Source organism: Carettochelys insculpta, chromosome 6 (assembly GCF_033958435.1).
Source record: "Carettochelys insculpta isolate YL-2023 chromosome 6, ASM3395843v1, whole genome shotgun sequence".
NCBI classification, from domain to species: Eukaryota; Metazoa; Chordata; order Testudines; family Carettochelyidae; genus Carettochelys; species Carettochelys insculpta.
In genome coordinates this window covers 105,619,604-105,633,952 of record NC_134142.1, presented here as the reverse complement: position 1 = coordinate 105,633,952, position 14,349 = coordinate 105,619,604, and the positions used below count along the sequence as shown (strand labels likewise).

The window sequence follows — 14,349 nt, the reverse complement described above, 5'->3', positions numbered from 1 at the left end:
ACCCTTGTTCTTGTGGACAGTAACGATGTTAGCATCCCTCATATCTTGCAGTACACTGCCTTCTCTCCACCATTGGCAAAGTATTCCATGCAGCTCTGAAACTAGGGTACCATTGGTGCATTTGAGGATTTCTGAGGGAATACCATCTTTCCCTGGGGCTTTTCCAGAAGAGTGCTTTTAGCTCATTGCTAAGTTCCTTCAAGGTGGGCTCAGCATCGAGTTCAGTCATGGTGGGCAGAGGCTTGATGGCATTCAGGGCTCTCTGTAACTACGGTCTCTCTGGCATACAACTGAGAGTAGTGTTCCACCCAGCATTCCATCTGCCTGGTTCTGTCCTTCAGGACCTCGCCTGTGGCTGACTTAAGTGGGGCAGTCTTTCTTTGTAAGAACATAAGAATGGCCATACTGGGTCAGACCAAAGGTCCATCGAGCTAAGCATCCCATCTGCCGACGGTGGCCAATGCCAGGTGCCCCAGAGAAGGAGAACAGAAGACAATGATCAAGTGATTTATCTCCTGCCATCCATCTCCTGCCCTTGTTATGAAGGCTAGGGCACCATACTTTATCCCTGGCTAATAGCCATTTATGGACCTAACCTGCAAAAATGTATCAAGCTCTTTTTTAAACCCTAATAGAGTCCTGGCCTTCACAGCCTCCTCGGGCAAGGAGTTCCACAGGTTGACTGTGCGCTGTGTGAAGAAAAATTTCCTTTTATTAGTTTTGAACCTACTACCCATCAATTTCATTTGGTGTCCCCTAGTTCTTGTATTATGGGAAAAGGTAAATAATTTTTCTATATTCACTTTCTCCACACCATTCATGATTTTATATACCTCTATCATATTGCCCCTCAATCGCCTCTTTTCCAAACTGAAAAGTCCCAGTCTCTCTAGCCTCTCCCCATATGGGACCCTTTCCAAGCCCCTAATCATCTTAGTCGCCCTTTTCTGAACCTTTTCTAATGCCAATATATCTTTTTTGAGGTGAGGAGACCACATCTGCACGCAGTACTCAAGATGTGGGCGTACCATAGTTTTATATAGGGGAAGTATGATATCTTTTGTCTTATTATCGATCCCTTTTTTAATAATTCCTAACATCCTATTTGCCTTACTAACTGCCGCTGCACACTGCGTGGATGTCTTCAGAGAACTATCCACTATAACTCCAAGATCCCTTTCCTGATCTGTCGTAGCTAATTGTGATGGACTGGTGGCCTGCTCGATCTCTTCGTACATTTCTCTCATGTTACCAGTGTCTGTGGCCTGCTGAATCTTAGAGCAGAGTTGGAGCCAGTAACTGTTGGCACACTGCCGAGCAACCTGCTGCACTTGACTCTGAGCAGACCGGTGCACCCGCAGGTTCACCTCACTGGGAGAGGACCTGTATGCAGTCAGTGCCTGTCTCCTCTTCTCAATCAGGGGTGTCAGCACTTCAGTGTGGGCTTCTAACCAATCAGCAGGCTTGACTGTCTTACCAAACGTAGATATCGCAGTATTATAGATAGCGTCCCGTAGTTGTTCCCATCTCTTGCTGATATCAGTGTCGTTCGGGTGGGGCAAGGCCTCTTCAAGTGCTTGGACAAACTCGCATACTTTTGAAGGGTCACGAGTCTTGCCAATGTCAACGCACAGCCTCCCTTCCTTTGTGGAGCGAAAGAATCTTCGTGGCTGGATGTGCACCTTACTACACACGAGTGAATGGTCTGTCACAGTCTGTGCTGTGGGTAACGAGCCATCTGTCAATGTGCGAGACTACAAACTGGAAGTTGTCCATGAGTTTGTGTACCTAGGCTCGACAATCTCGGACAACTTGTCACTTGATAGCGAGATCAACAAGCGCATTGGAAAAGCCGCCACAATGTTCTCCAGGCTGACGAAGAGAGTATGGGCTAACAGTAAGCTCACTGTACACACCAAGGTGCAGGTCTACACAGCCTGTGTTTTGAGCACACTGCTGTAAGCCAGTGAAACAGGGACTTTGCGCTCAAAACAAGAGTGGTGGTTCAGCACATTCCACATGCGCTTCCTTAGGCGCATACTTGGTATCTCGTGGCAGGACAAGGTCCCCAATAGCGCAGTGCTTGAGAGGGCAGGCACCGCCTCCATGCTCACCCTTCTCAGAGGCATATGCTCTGGCTGGGCCACGTCTCATGCATGATGGATGGCCGAATACTGAAGGACCTCCTCTTCGGCAAACTGGCGTCTGAAAAGAGGCCGAAAGGGCGACCTAAATTGTGCTACAAGGACACGTGCAGGCATGACCTCAGCGCGTTCGCTATCAGTGTGAACACCTGGCATTTGCTCATCTCAGACAGGCATGCCTGGAAACAGGGAGTGAAGAAAGCTCTTGTTATGTATGAAACTACCTTGGTGAAGGAAGCAGAAGACAGGAGAGCCCTCAGGAAGAGCCGTGCCAGTGATACCAGAGCGACATCTGCCTACTGCCACTCACAGTGCGGAAAGGACTGCCACTCCTGGATTGGATTGCACAGCCACAGAAGACGCTGCTCAAATCAGTCCAACTGGGTCGCAAACCCATGATCCCTCGGGATCGAAGGATGCCTACTACTAAGATTCCTAGAATTCTTACATTCTTCACAAATGCCAAACTACAGTGTTATAGATATTACATCAGGCTACTCATAATGAGAACAAACTGTGTGAGATGTTTATGCACATGTACAGACTTGTTAGCTTATCTCTTTAAAATGAGGCAAATAGTCAACTGACCAATAGAAAACTACTCTTCTCTGTAAACTCGTCATTTCTACTGATCCAGTGTAGGTGGAAATAAGTATAGGAAATTAATTTAAATAAGGCAAGTCTGATGGGGTGCTGAACCTGTCATTGTCCACTTTTTTGTCCTCTGGGACTTCACCATCTTGGCCTGCTGATCCAGAAGATCTGGTCTCCCCCATCCTATGCATAGATTTGGGATTACTGCTTCCCTGCAGAGCACCACAAGTGGTAAACCAGTTCAGCTCTGAGAGGGCTTAGCTATCTGGGCTTGGGGTCTTAAGAAACTTACCCCAAAAGGGGTCACAGCCCCAAACAAATCCATCTTGTCTTGCGTAAAAATTTTACACAGAGAGCTCATATGCCTTACAGAAAACTCAGTAGTTAATGTGCTTTCAGACACATTGAGATAAGTCATGATATAAATTCTTGCCTTTATGCATGTTGAGCAGAATGTTGTCTGCTTCAGTAAAAGCAAATCTAGGTAATGAATTAAGGAACTACAGTTGCAGTAGCAGAGATGTACAGTGATATTTAACTTTCACACTTTTTTTATACAGTGAGTTCTACTGTTGAGCTTATCATAATGCAGGCACTTTGCTGGGTACATGATGACTTGAATGAAGTGGATATTAGCAGTTACATCCTGAAAGTCTGTGGTCAAGAAGAAGTTCTACAAAAGTAAGCAAACTTAATTTTTATTGATATTTAAGGGTCACTCACTTACTAGAAAATCTACCCACTAAATGTGGAAAAAGTAAATTTGCAAAATTGAATTTAGTGACTATTAGAATTTGAATATATCAAGTTTTTTCTTGGTAGGGAGGGCAGTGGGGAAGAAGTGTGCATGTGTGTAAGTAATCTGTCTGCAGATTAATGAATCTGGAAACTGGCTTTTCCGTTCTAGCATGTATTGGACTTTTCTTCTACATCATACATCTAGTGATCAGTTTACATTTCTGTTCATTCTGCTTTTCTTATGAGAACAATCTTGTAAAAGTTGCCTGGTCTTGACCTTTCGAATGTGAGGTGGAACACACTTGGAAAAACACATGTAGCCTTTTTAACTTACCTTAGATGAATAGTAACCGAGAGGTAGCTGTATTAGTCTGTATTCCAGCAAAACAAACCAGCAGTCATGTAGCACTTTAAAGACTAATACAATGATTTATTAAGTGCTGATGAGCTTTCGTGGGACAGACCTACTTCTTCAGATCAATAGCATTACTAGTACAGACTGACAGTTATATATCATAGAGGTCCAAAAAATGAAATGTAAACTGATTTGTCAGTTTTTAAGATTATTCTCATAAGGAAAGCAGAATCAACAGATATGTAAACTGATCAGTAGATGTATGATGTAGAAGAAAATAAAAGTCCAATACATGCTAGAATGGAAAAGCCAGTTTCCAGATTAATGAATGGACCAGAAGCGGGGTGTGAGGTAGAGAGATTCTCCTAAGAAAAACGTGTCATGCCACTCCTCTGACATTTAAAAGTATAGATTCTCTCTCACAGCCCCTTTAGTTCCATGTATCTGATTTGTCAGTTTGTCATTTTTTTGGACCTCTGTGCTATGTAACTGTCAGTCTGTACTAGAAATTCTGTTGATCTGAAGAAGTGGGTCTGTCCCCCGAAAGCTTATCACCTAATGCAATATTTTGTTAGTCTTTAAAGTGCTACATGACTGCTGGTTTATTTTATCATAGATGAGTAGAATTTGTGCTGTTTCTGGAAAAACCATCATTGCACAGAGGTTGTAACTGGTTGGGGGTTAGAGAATCTTTAGTTTGACAGGGGTTCTTGAATTCTTCATGAATTTAAAAAAAAAAAAAAAAACTAAGCAAATTCTCCCTTCTTTAAAAGTTTTGAAGAAGTCTTCACACCTGAAGTGTCCCATTTTTCTTCGTGAATAAGAATTTGTAAAGACTTAAGTTTATATGGGGACTTGTTTCTGGTTTTAACAACTCAGCCTGTGCAGGGATCCCATATCTTGCAAAGAGAGAGAAACCAAGACAACTTGAAAGGTTTCCTAGAAATCTGCCTATTTGCCATCTAAATCATGCGGTGAATGAGCAAGCCTTGTTTGTATGCAGGCTTCTAGTTTTTAGTTGCTGTTTAGATCTCAGCAACCTGGCAAACGAATCTGCAGGCACAGAAGGAATGAATGGATTTTAAACTAGAATTAAAATGAATTCTTAACTGGCAATTCCAAATTAAGTATTTGATCAGGCATGCTGCTGGGGTTTTGTAAATTGTTAAATTTTTAAGGCTGCCCACATCCTGTGTCCCAGCAAGACTTTTAATCCTCTTTAATGACTGAAAATTCTGCAGGACCAAATGCTGTTTGAATTCATTAATGTCAAATTTAGATTTTTAACTTTCAAAGCATTTCTAAATGATGACTACCCAGTCAGGACTGTCTCTTGAATATTTGAGTACTGTTTGGGGGGTGTGGAGGGAGGGAACAAAACTTTAGTTGCATATTTTGAAATGGCATGTAACTACATCATTCATTTATTTAACAGTAAGCACTGTATAGGAAGTCATGAGTACATTCAGAACTGTCGAAAGTGGGACACAGAGATTAAACTGCAGCTCTTGACCCATAATGTAGTATGCAGAGAACTGGCACGAACAGTAAGTACAAATTAAATTCCCAATTATAATAATCCTGATTTTTTTAAATATATATTGCTGAAACTATATATGTAACCTCATCTTGATGGAATATGGAATATGCTTCCAAATGGGTAAAATCTTAATGAAGTATTTACAAATACTTGTAATCTCTTCAGCTTTAAATTTCCTAAACATTTGACTGAGCGTAAGAAAATATAGCAAAGGTTTTATGCTCCTCATATACTTGTTGACATTAACAGATGGAAGTAGCAATCTGATGGTTATAACTTTATCATGCTAGTAATGGACTAGTTAATTCACATAGGCTACGTCTCCACTACAGTTTTGTTGACAAAACTGTGTTTTGTTGACCAAAACTGTTGACAAAAAGCTGTGTAGACTCCTTAGGGGGCCGTTGTTTGTTGACAGGGCAGATCAGAAGATTGATCTGCTCTTATGTGTAGACATGATCTGTCAACAGAAGTTTTGTCTGAACGTCTCTTCCAATAGTAACTTCTGTAGACAGATGCTTTTAATGTATGCGTAGCCATAATATGTTGTTTGGCTTTCTTTGAATATCAAAACAGATTAAAAATGCGTATGGATCACGGTACCATTCATACTATTTTTTTTTTTTTTTCAAGTGGGATACGATGTTTTTGTGAGGAAGGGAGTAGAGGAGGGCGTAATTGTTTCCTGCTGTAATCTTTGAGTTGGGAAGCTTTTCCACCTTGCCCTCCTCAAACCCAGGAGAAAGTAGTGCTATTGAATGAGGCTAACTAATGTTTTTCAGAAATTAAGCCAATTACACAAACAGCAGCCATGCTGAAGGATTCCATTGTGGGTCATGAGCAAGTGAAAACTAAATTGGCTCTCAGAAAAAGTAGACCTAAGCCCTCAAGTCAAATTGTTTCATGGAAAATCTATTCCAAAATGTCCTGAAATTCTTGACTTAGATTTATAGAAGGAAAGAACAATCTTCTGGCTAATGAATACAACAAAGGAGAGATCTAGATTCCCTGTGACTCTGGGAAATGGAGGCAGAGATGAGTCAATCTGTACTTCCTTATGTTGAAGGATGTCAAAATTTATTTTGAGTTCTTTAAGGGCCTCTGGTGGAATATATTGTGCAGCAAGAGCTGCTGTTTGTAATCACTGGGTGCTCTGTGCATCAAAAAATGGTGTCAATTTAATTGCTTAAATATGAATTTAGTAGCATAACATTAAGTATCCATTTTTAATATTTGGGACAGAGGTGTATTTATAGTCTTTTCTTAAAAATATTGTATCTAAAATATTTATTTACATTTATGACTTGAATGAGAGAAACTGGTTTTTCATGTTAAATACTGTCTTCCCCCACAATCTCATATTAGTTAAAAGAGGAACTTAGTTTTCAGTTATGAGATCAGAGGTTTTTTATAGTAAAAGGAATCAAGGAGATGAGTAGATGGGGGTGGGAGGGTGACTGAATTACTTATGTTTTTCTCATTACTAGGAAGAAGATGATAGGACACCAACAAATTTAACAAAATACCTCTACCATGTAGAAAAGCCTTTCAGAGAAAATATTCCAAGGTAACCATATGTAATTTCTATCCTTTGTGATCAAGTCGTCTTCTGTTAAATTTTAAAACAATTTACTATGTTTGCCTTTAAGGAGAAGGTGATGTATAATATGAACTTCACTTGTGTACAAAAATTTATCATGTATTCCAGGCATTCTGTTGAAGAACTCCTGAGAGCTTACCATATTCAGAAGGACATGGTTCTTAAAAATGAGGTAGGATTTTTTTCCTTCAAATTAGAGCTGTACTGAACCTTGTGTAGGAATCATCTTGTAGTCTCCATACATGTCTTGACTTCTTTTAGTGAGAGTTGTAAAAATACTAATAATGACATCTCAAAAACTAAGAGGGTCTGTCAGTTCTTGCTGTTTAAAATCACATCCCAAGTTCTAGGATTTCACATCTTTGTTTCTCTTTCCCATTGAATACAACTTAAATAATTGTGTTATCTGACTTTAAGGGTAAATGAGGTGCTGCAAGCCAAGTGCCAAAAATATATAACCTAGGTTGGAGATGTAATACCTCCCATTATTTTAGTTATTTATGGTTTTTAGTGTTGTTTATATAAGACAGCACGACTCATAGGTAGTCTGATGTCTAGAGCTTGCACAGGCTCATCGGTTGTGGACTTGCATGTGGCTGAGGAGTCCAAGCTTTGAACGGCATGGGTGTTCACCGTGGGGGGGCAAGGGAATTGTCCTGGCTCTGTTGGTGTGGCTGCTGCTCTTGCTTTCTTCCTCTCTCAAGCATCAGAGGTGTACACATCGCTGCTCTTCAAAGTCGTCATATGTGTGTTGTATGAGAGCACGCCAGCCTGTTCGGTCTTTTGCCTGCTGCTCTAGCTGATCTGGTTTTAAACAAAAAAACAAAACACTCATGCATGTAAAACTGATAAAATCCTAAACAAAAAGCATTCAAGTAGCACTTTAAAGACTAGCAAAATAGTTTATTAGGTGAGCTTTCATGGGACAGACCCACTTCTTCAGACCAGAACAGACTCAATATTTAAGACACAGAGAACCAAAAACAGTAAGGAAGGAGGACAAATCAGAAAAAGATAATCAAGGTGAGCAAATCAGAGAGTGGAGGGGTGGGGGGGAAGATCAAGAATTAGATTGAGTCAAGTATGCAGACGAGCCCCATAGTGACTCAGAAAGTTCCCATCACCATTTAAACCATGTGTTAATGTTCCGAATTTGAATATAAATGTCAGTTCGTCCTCTTCTCTTTCTAAAACGGAGCGATAATTTCTCTTCAGTAACACACATACCTTGAGGTCAGACAGAATGCCCCATTCCATTAAAATGTTGACTAACTGGTTTGTGGATCTGGAGTGTGTTGATGTCTGTTTTGTGCCCGTTGGCCCTTTGTCTGAGGGAGTTAGAAGTCTGTCCAATATACAAAGCATCTGGGCATTGTTGGCACATGATGATAGTAGAGGAGCATGAGAAAGTGCCCGTGATTCTGTGAGTAACCTGGTTAGGTCCAGTGATGGTATTTCCAGAGAAGATATGTGGACAAAGCTGGCAGCAGGCTTTGTTTCAGGGAAAGGTTCCAGGACTGGTGTTCCTGGGGTATAGGAATTATCGCTCCGTTTTAGAAAGAGAAGTGGACGAACTGACATTTATATTCAAATTCGGAACATTAACACATGGTTTAAATGGTGATGGGAACTTTGAGTCACTATAGGGGCTCGTCTGCATACTTGACTCAATCTAATTCTTGATCTTCCCCTCCACCCCTCCACTCTCTGATTTGCTCACCCTGGTTATCTTTTTCTGATTTGTCCTCCTTTCTTACTGTTTTTGGTTCTCTGTGTCTTAAATATTGAGTCTGTTCTGGTCTGGCTATGGTCTGAAGAAGTGGGTCTGTCCCACGAAAGCTCACCTAATAAACTATTTTGCTAGTCTTTAAAGTGCTACTTGACTGCTTTTTGTTTTGATAGTGTATAGACTAGCACGGCTTACTCTCTGTTACTGATAAAATCCTGTGCAGCTGAAGAAAGTATTTAACTCAGTTATTTATACAGTCATTAAAGAATTACTCATAAGAGCAATATTTTTCTTACCAAGTCATCATCTCACTGTGGTGAACAGTCTCAAAAGAGAACTTAGTTAAAAGAGAACTTAAATAAAACTGAGACTCTTGTACTCAAATCCTACTGTTTCTTTTTGTTAACTAAAACTAGCATTTAAGCAATCTTCTGCGTAAAGGGAGAAGCCATCAGTATCTACAATAGTATGTGCATATCTTAAAATGGTTTTAAGGTGCTAACTCTAATCTGTTGCTAGTGCTTTGTATACAGTCTGCCTCTGTTATCACTGCTAATGTTGAATTCTCAAGGATAACATCATTGTAGTGTATCAGAGAGGTAGCCATGTTAGTCTGTATCTTCAAGAACAACAAGAAGTCCTGTGCAACCTTATATACTACAGATATTTTGGAGCATAAGCTTTCATGGGCATAGACCCGCTTCATCAGATGCATGAGTGGCGGGGTGGTTTGAGGGGTATTTAAGGAGTGGGGTCCCAGTAAAAGGGAGGGCCAGAGCTGACAAGGTCTGTTCAGTCAGGGTGGAAAAGGCCCTTTATCAGTAGTATGTACGAAGAGAGGAAAAAACAAGTCAGATGGGGCGGGGGGGGAGGGGAATATGGCCCATTCTTAGTCTAAGGTGGATATGTTAACACCTAGGGCAGAGAAGCTCCTTTTGTAAGGTGTGAGCCACTCCCAGTCTCTGTTTAATCCTTGGTTAATGGAGTCAAATTTGCAAATAAATTGCAGCTCAGATTTCTCTCTCCATTTGATTTTTGAAATGTCTTTTTTTCAGGACTGCTACCCTTAAAGCTGCTACTGAGTGTCCAGGGAGATTGAAGTGTTCTCCTACAGGGTTCTGTACATTACCATTCCTGATGTCTGATTTATGGCCATTTATTCCTTTACGTAGAGACTGTCCAGTTTGGCCAATGTAAATTGCAGTGGGGCATTGCTGGCACATGATGGCAAATATATTAGCATATGTGCAGATAAAGGAGCCCCTGATGGTATGGTTTGGTGTAAGGTCCTGTGGTGATATCGCTGATGTAGATATGTGAACAGAGTTGGCAGCGAGGTTTGTTGTAGGGATTGTTTACAGGCTTAGAGTTACTGTTTTGTGACCTATAGTGACTGATGAGGATTTGTTTAAGGTTGGCAGGCTGTCTGTAGGCAAGGACAGGCCTGCCTCCCAAGGTCTGTGAGAGTGAAAGATCACTGTTCAGAATAGGTTGCAGATCACTGATGATGTGTTGGAAAAGCCTTAGGTGGGGGCTGTATGTGGTGGTCAGTGGTGTTCTCTTGTTTTCAATGCGAGGTCTGTCTTGTAGCAGGTGGCTTCTGGGTACCCATCTGGCTCTGTTAGTCTGTTTCCTCACTTCCTTAGGTGGGTATTGTGGTTTGAGGAAAGCTTGGTAAAAGTCTTGTAGATGTTTGTGTCTGTCTGATGGATCAGAGCAAATACGGTTGTACCTTAGTGCCTGGCTGTATACAATGGATTGTGTAGTATGCCCTGGATGGAAGCTGGAGGTGTGTGGATAAACATAGCAGTCCAGGGGTTTTTGGTATAGGGTGGTATTTGTGTGACCATCACTTATCTGCACAGTAGTGTCCAGGAAGTGAATCTCTTGTGTGGACAGGTCCAGGCTAAGGTTGATGGTGGAGTGGAAACTGTTGAAATCATGGTGGAACTCTTCAAGAGTCTTCTTCCCCTGGGTCCAGATGATGATGTCATCAATGTAGCGCATGTAGAGGAGGGGCGCTAGGGGATGAGAACTGAGAAAGCGTTGTTCCAGGTCAGCCATAAAAATGTTGACATACTGTGGGGCCATGTGAGTGCCCATAGCAGTGCCACTGATTTGAAGGTATAATTTATCCTCAAATCTGAAATAGTTGTGGGTGAGGAGAAAGTCACAAACCACCACCACCATTTGTGCCATGGTCTCATCAGGGATCATGTTCCTAACAGCTTGGAGTCCATCTTCAGGGGTAAAGGGCCTCTACATCCATGGTGGCCAGGATGGTGTTTTCAGAAAGGTCACCAATGGATTGTAGTTTTCTGAGGAAGTCAGTGGTATCTTGTAGAAAGCTGGGGGTGCTGGTAGCATAAGGTCTAAGTAGAGTCCACATATCCAGACAATCCTGTGGTGGGGGTGCCAATGCCTGAGATGATGAGGCGTTCGGGATTCCCAGGTTTATGGATCTTAGGCAGTAGGTAGAATAAACCTGATTTGGGCTCAAGGGGTGTGTCTGGGTAAGTTTGTTCCTGTGTTTTTGTAGGGAGGGTCTTGAGGAGGTGCTGTTTTCTTTGTGTATTCCTCAGTGGGATCCTTGGACAGAGGCTTGTAGAATGTGATATTGGAGAGTTGCCTGGCAGCCTCCTTTTGTTAGTCTGTCCTATTCATGATGACAACTGCGCCTCCCTTGTCACCCTCTTGGATGACAATGTCAGAGTTGTTGATGGTGTTGCGTTCTGCACAGCTGAGGTTATGGGGTAAGTGGTGTCGCTTTTCCATAACTTCTGCCTGTGCACGCCAGCAGAAGCATTCTGTGTATAGGTCCAGTTTGTCATTTTGACCATAGGGGGAGTTCATGAGGAATTCTTTTTCTTATACCGTAGGTGGGAGGGTAACTATGGGTCAGTGCGCTGTTCTGTGTCATGTTGGAAGTATTCCTTGAGTTGAAGATGGTGAAAGTAGGCTTCCAGATCACCACAGAACTGTATCAAGTTTGTGGGGGTGGTGGGGCAGAAAGAGTCCTCGAGAAAGGCAGATTCATCTGCTGGGCTGAGTGTGTAGTTGGATGGATTGACAATATTGCTGGGTGAGTTAAGGGTACCACTATTGTAGCCCCATGTGGAAAGTAGGAATTTAGATAGTTTACAGTCCTTTTTCTTCTGTAGAGAAAACAAATGTGTATTGTAAATCTCCTGTCTTGCTTTTAGTAAAGTCCAGCCATGTGGAGGTTTGTGTGGAAGATTGTTGATCATTGTAGTGGTGAATTGGAATGTTCTTACTTGGTACATTGTGGTGGTGTCCAAGCTATCTTGTTGCTGCAATAGTTTACTCTCTCGAATAAGATCAGGTGAACAGGGTGAAGAAGATTGCCAAGAATAAGTATCCATATTGTTGGGTTTCATATCTTTACTATGGATGGAAGAGGTACCTCTCTCAGGGGTGTGACTGGATTCAACTACAGCTGAGCCAAAAAGAGATGTCAGTGATTTATGTGAGAATGTTGGTCATGTCTTCAGCTCATGAACATTCAGTCCAGGAATATGTAAGCAGCAGGGCTGTAATTCTTAAACTTTGTGGTTGTTACTTATATCTTTGAAAGCAAATCTCAACATATTTTAAGTTTTACTACTTTATTTTGAGAGCCTTTTACTTCTATCACAGTTCTCAATGCCTTCAAACTTAAATAGTTATCGTCGGAGCGGTTTCGGTCTTCCTGAGTTTGTTGAAAAAATTGCTTATGCATTATCATATAAAATTACTTACATTGTGGAACTAGTTATGTTTAAATAGCTGATGCTACCTTGCTATAAATAGTTTAGTTTGTTCCATATTGGTACATAAAATATCTCACATCAGGAGGTAATTTAACTTTTTCACATTTTAGATGTAAAACATTTGCAAGTGACCATCACAAAAGAAGTTTGTACATGTAAACGTTTAAGCTGTGTCTGCATTTGCTCCCCCCTTTCTGAGCGGGCATGTTAATAAGACAGTTTGGAAGATGCTAATGACAGACATGAATATGCAGCACCTCATTAGCATAATGGCAGGTGTGCGTTATTCGAAAGTGCCACTTTAAGAATGCACACTGCTTGTGTAGATGGAGTCTTTCGAAAGGAACCCCTCTGACTTAAAGTCCCTTCTTCTGTTGGAGCTGATGTATTTTACTGTAGCTGAGGATTTGGCCCTAACTGTCTTACTGAAATTCTCTCTTGAAACATAGATGTGAATATAACTAAGTGGTGGAGACAGAAGATTTGGCTAGAAGTTATTGCAAGCTTTTTCTTGGAGACTATATACTAGTCCTGTGATTCATACGTTGGTAATTTAGTCATAAGTAGTTTAGTTCAAGGAAAATTCATGACTTGCGATACTTTAAAGGTTGACATCATACTTTTAAAAACTGTACTTTTTTTAATGCAATGCAGAGGATCTATCCAAAAAATGTTTGTTCTTTGACCTCCCCTCTAAAATTTTATTTTTGGACTGCAGTACTCTCAATTTCTGCTAACAGTCAAACTTTTTCCTTTCTTTGTTGGTGTACTTTTCTTACTAGACCCAACATAAAGCAGTAGATCATGTAATCAAGGTTGTAAGAAAAATCTGTTACGCATTGGATGGAGTAGAAACTCAAGCAATAACTGACTCTGTAAAGAAGCTAAAGAGAGCTGTCAATCTTCCAAGGCATAAAAGTACTGAGGTAATCATGTTTATCATGTACACTTAAACACGCTAAGTGGCATTCTGATAAAATAACTTTTTATAACAAATATTGATAAAAGTATAATTTCAAAATCAGTAATAACTGAAATATCCTGCAACATTTCTAAGTAGGATTGTTTTTAAAATAAGTTTAAAGACATCTCTAATAAATAATGTAGAAGACTTGGTGAAAAAATTCCCTTTTCAACCTATTCAAAAGAATATTTAATTTATGGGGAGCGCTTGGTATTCTTTCATATGTAAATAGTCATGACTTCTTAAAAATTTTGAAGATAGTGTGATCTTTGGTATTTTTGCACATTATGCAGGTATTATACCCTAACCTGAGATTGTGCTGCATTGACTTATCCATGGCCATGGGCTCACTAAATTTGAATGAGGCTTTAATGGTTAGTGTGTGCCCTCTTGCAAAGAATTGCACTGATAGGAACTTGTCTTCGTTTCTTAAGAGCCTGTAGTATGTGAACTACCTAAAGCTCTTCGAAACTTTATCTGAAGAGTGAAGAGATTTGAGTCTAGAACCAAACATGCTCCCGAATTAGGTGAATTCTCATCTAAAATTGCCTTGAGGTTTGTTTCATTGAAGATGGCTTACTTTTTCATGAGGTCTGTCTGACTTAAACCAAATGGTGATCTTCATTAGAAGGAAAATGTTTTGTCAGAAAGTAATAAAACACTGCCATAAACTTACAAACCAGATGTCTGCAGAGCCGTGCCTTCTGCTGTTCCACTATGCTAATATCACACTGGCTACTACCTCCCTGGGCTCATGATTGTGATCATTGTAATATTTGTAGAGTTGCCTGCAGCAACTCGAGCGTGATTACCGACTTCAAGGCAGATTGTTGGGAAGTAGGGTTGTGAGCTCTATACTTAAACTTTACCAACTAGTTAACAAATAGAGGCTACTCAGGCCTACTCAGAGAGCCA

General features: G+C 40.8%; 1 protein-coding gene across 2 annotated transcripts in view; it reads left to right on the top strand.

Moving 5' to 3' along the window:
• PIK3C2A (phosphatidylinositol-4-phosphate 3-kinase catalytic subunit type 2 alpha) overlaps window positions 1-14,349 on the top strand; it is a 104,450-nt gene that overhangs the window by 32,941 nt on the left and 57,160 nt on the right. For both annotated transcript variants that reach the window (XM_074997736.1, XM_074997737.1), the window contains exons 5-9: window positions 3,299-3,419; window positions 5,267-5,378; window positions 6,859-6,938; window positions 7,080-7,143; window positions 13,253-13,396. In XM_074997736.1, coding sequence (XP_074853837.1) covers window positions 3,299-3,419; window positions 5,267-5,378; window positions 6,859-6,938; window positions 7,080-7,143; window positions 13,253-13,396 — 521 coding nt within the window. The remainder of the gene's footprint in view (window positions 1-3,298; window positions 3,420-5,266; window positions 5,379-6,858; window positions 6,939-7,079; window positions 7,144-13,252; window positions 13,397-14,349) is intronic.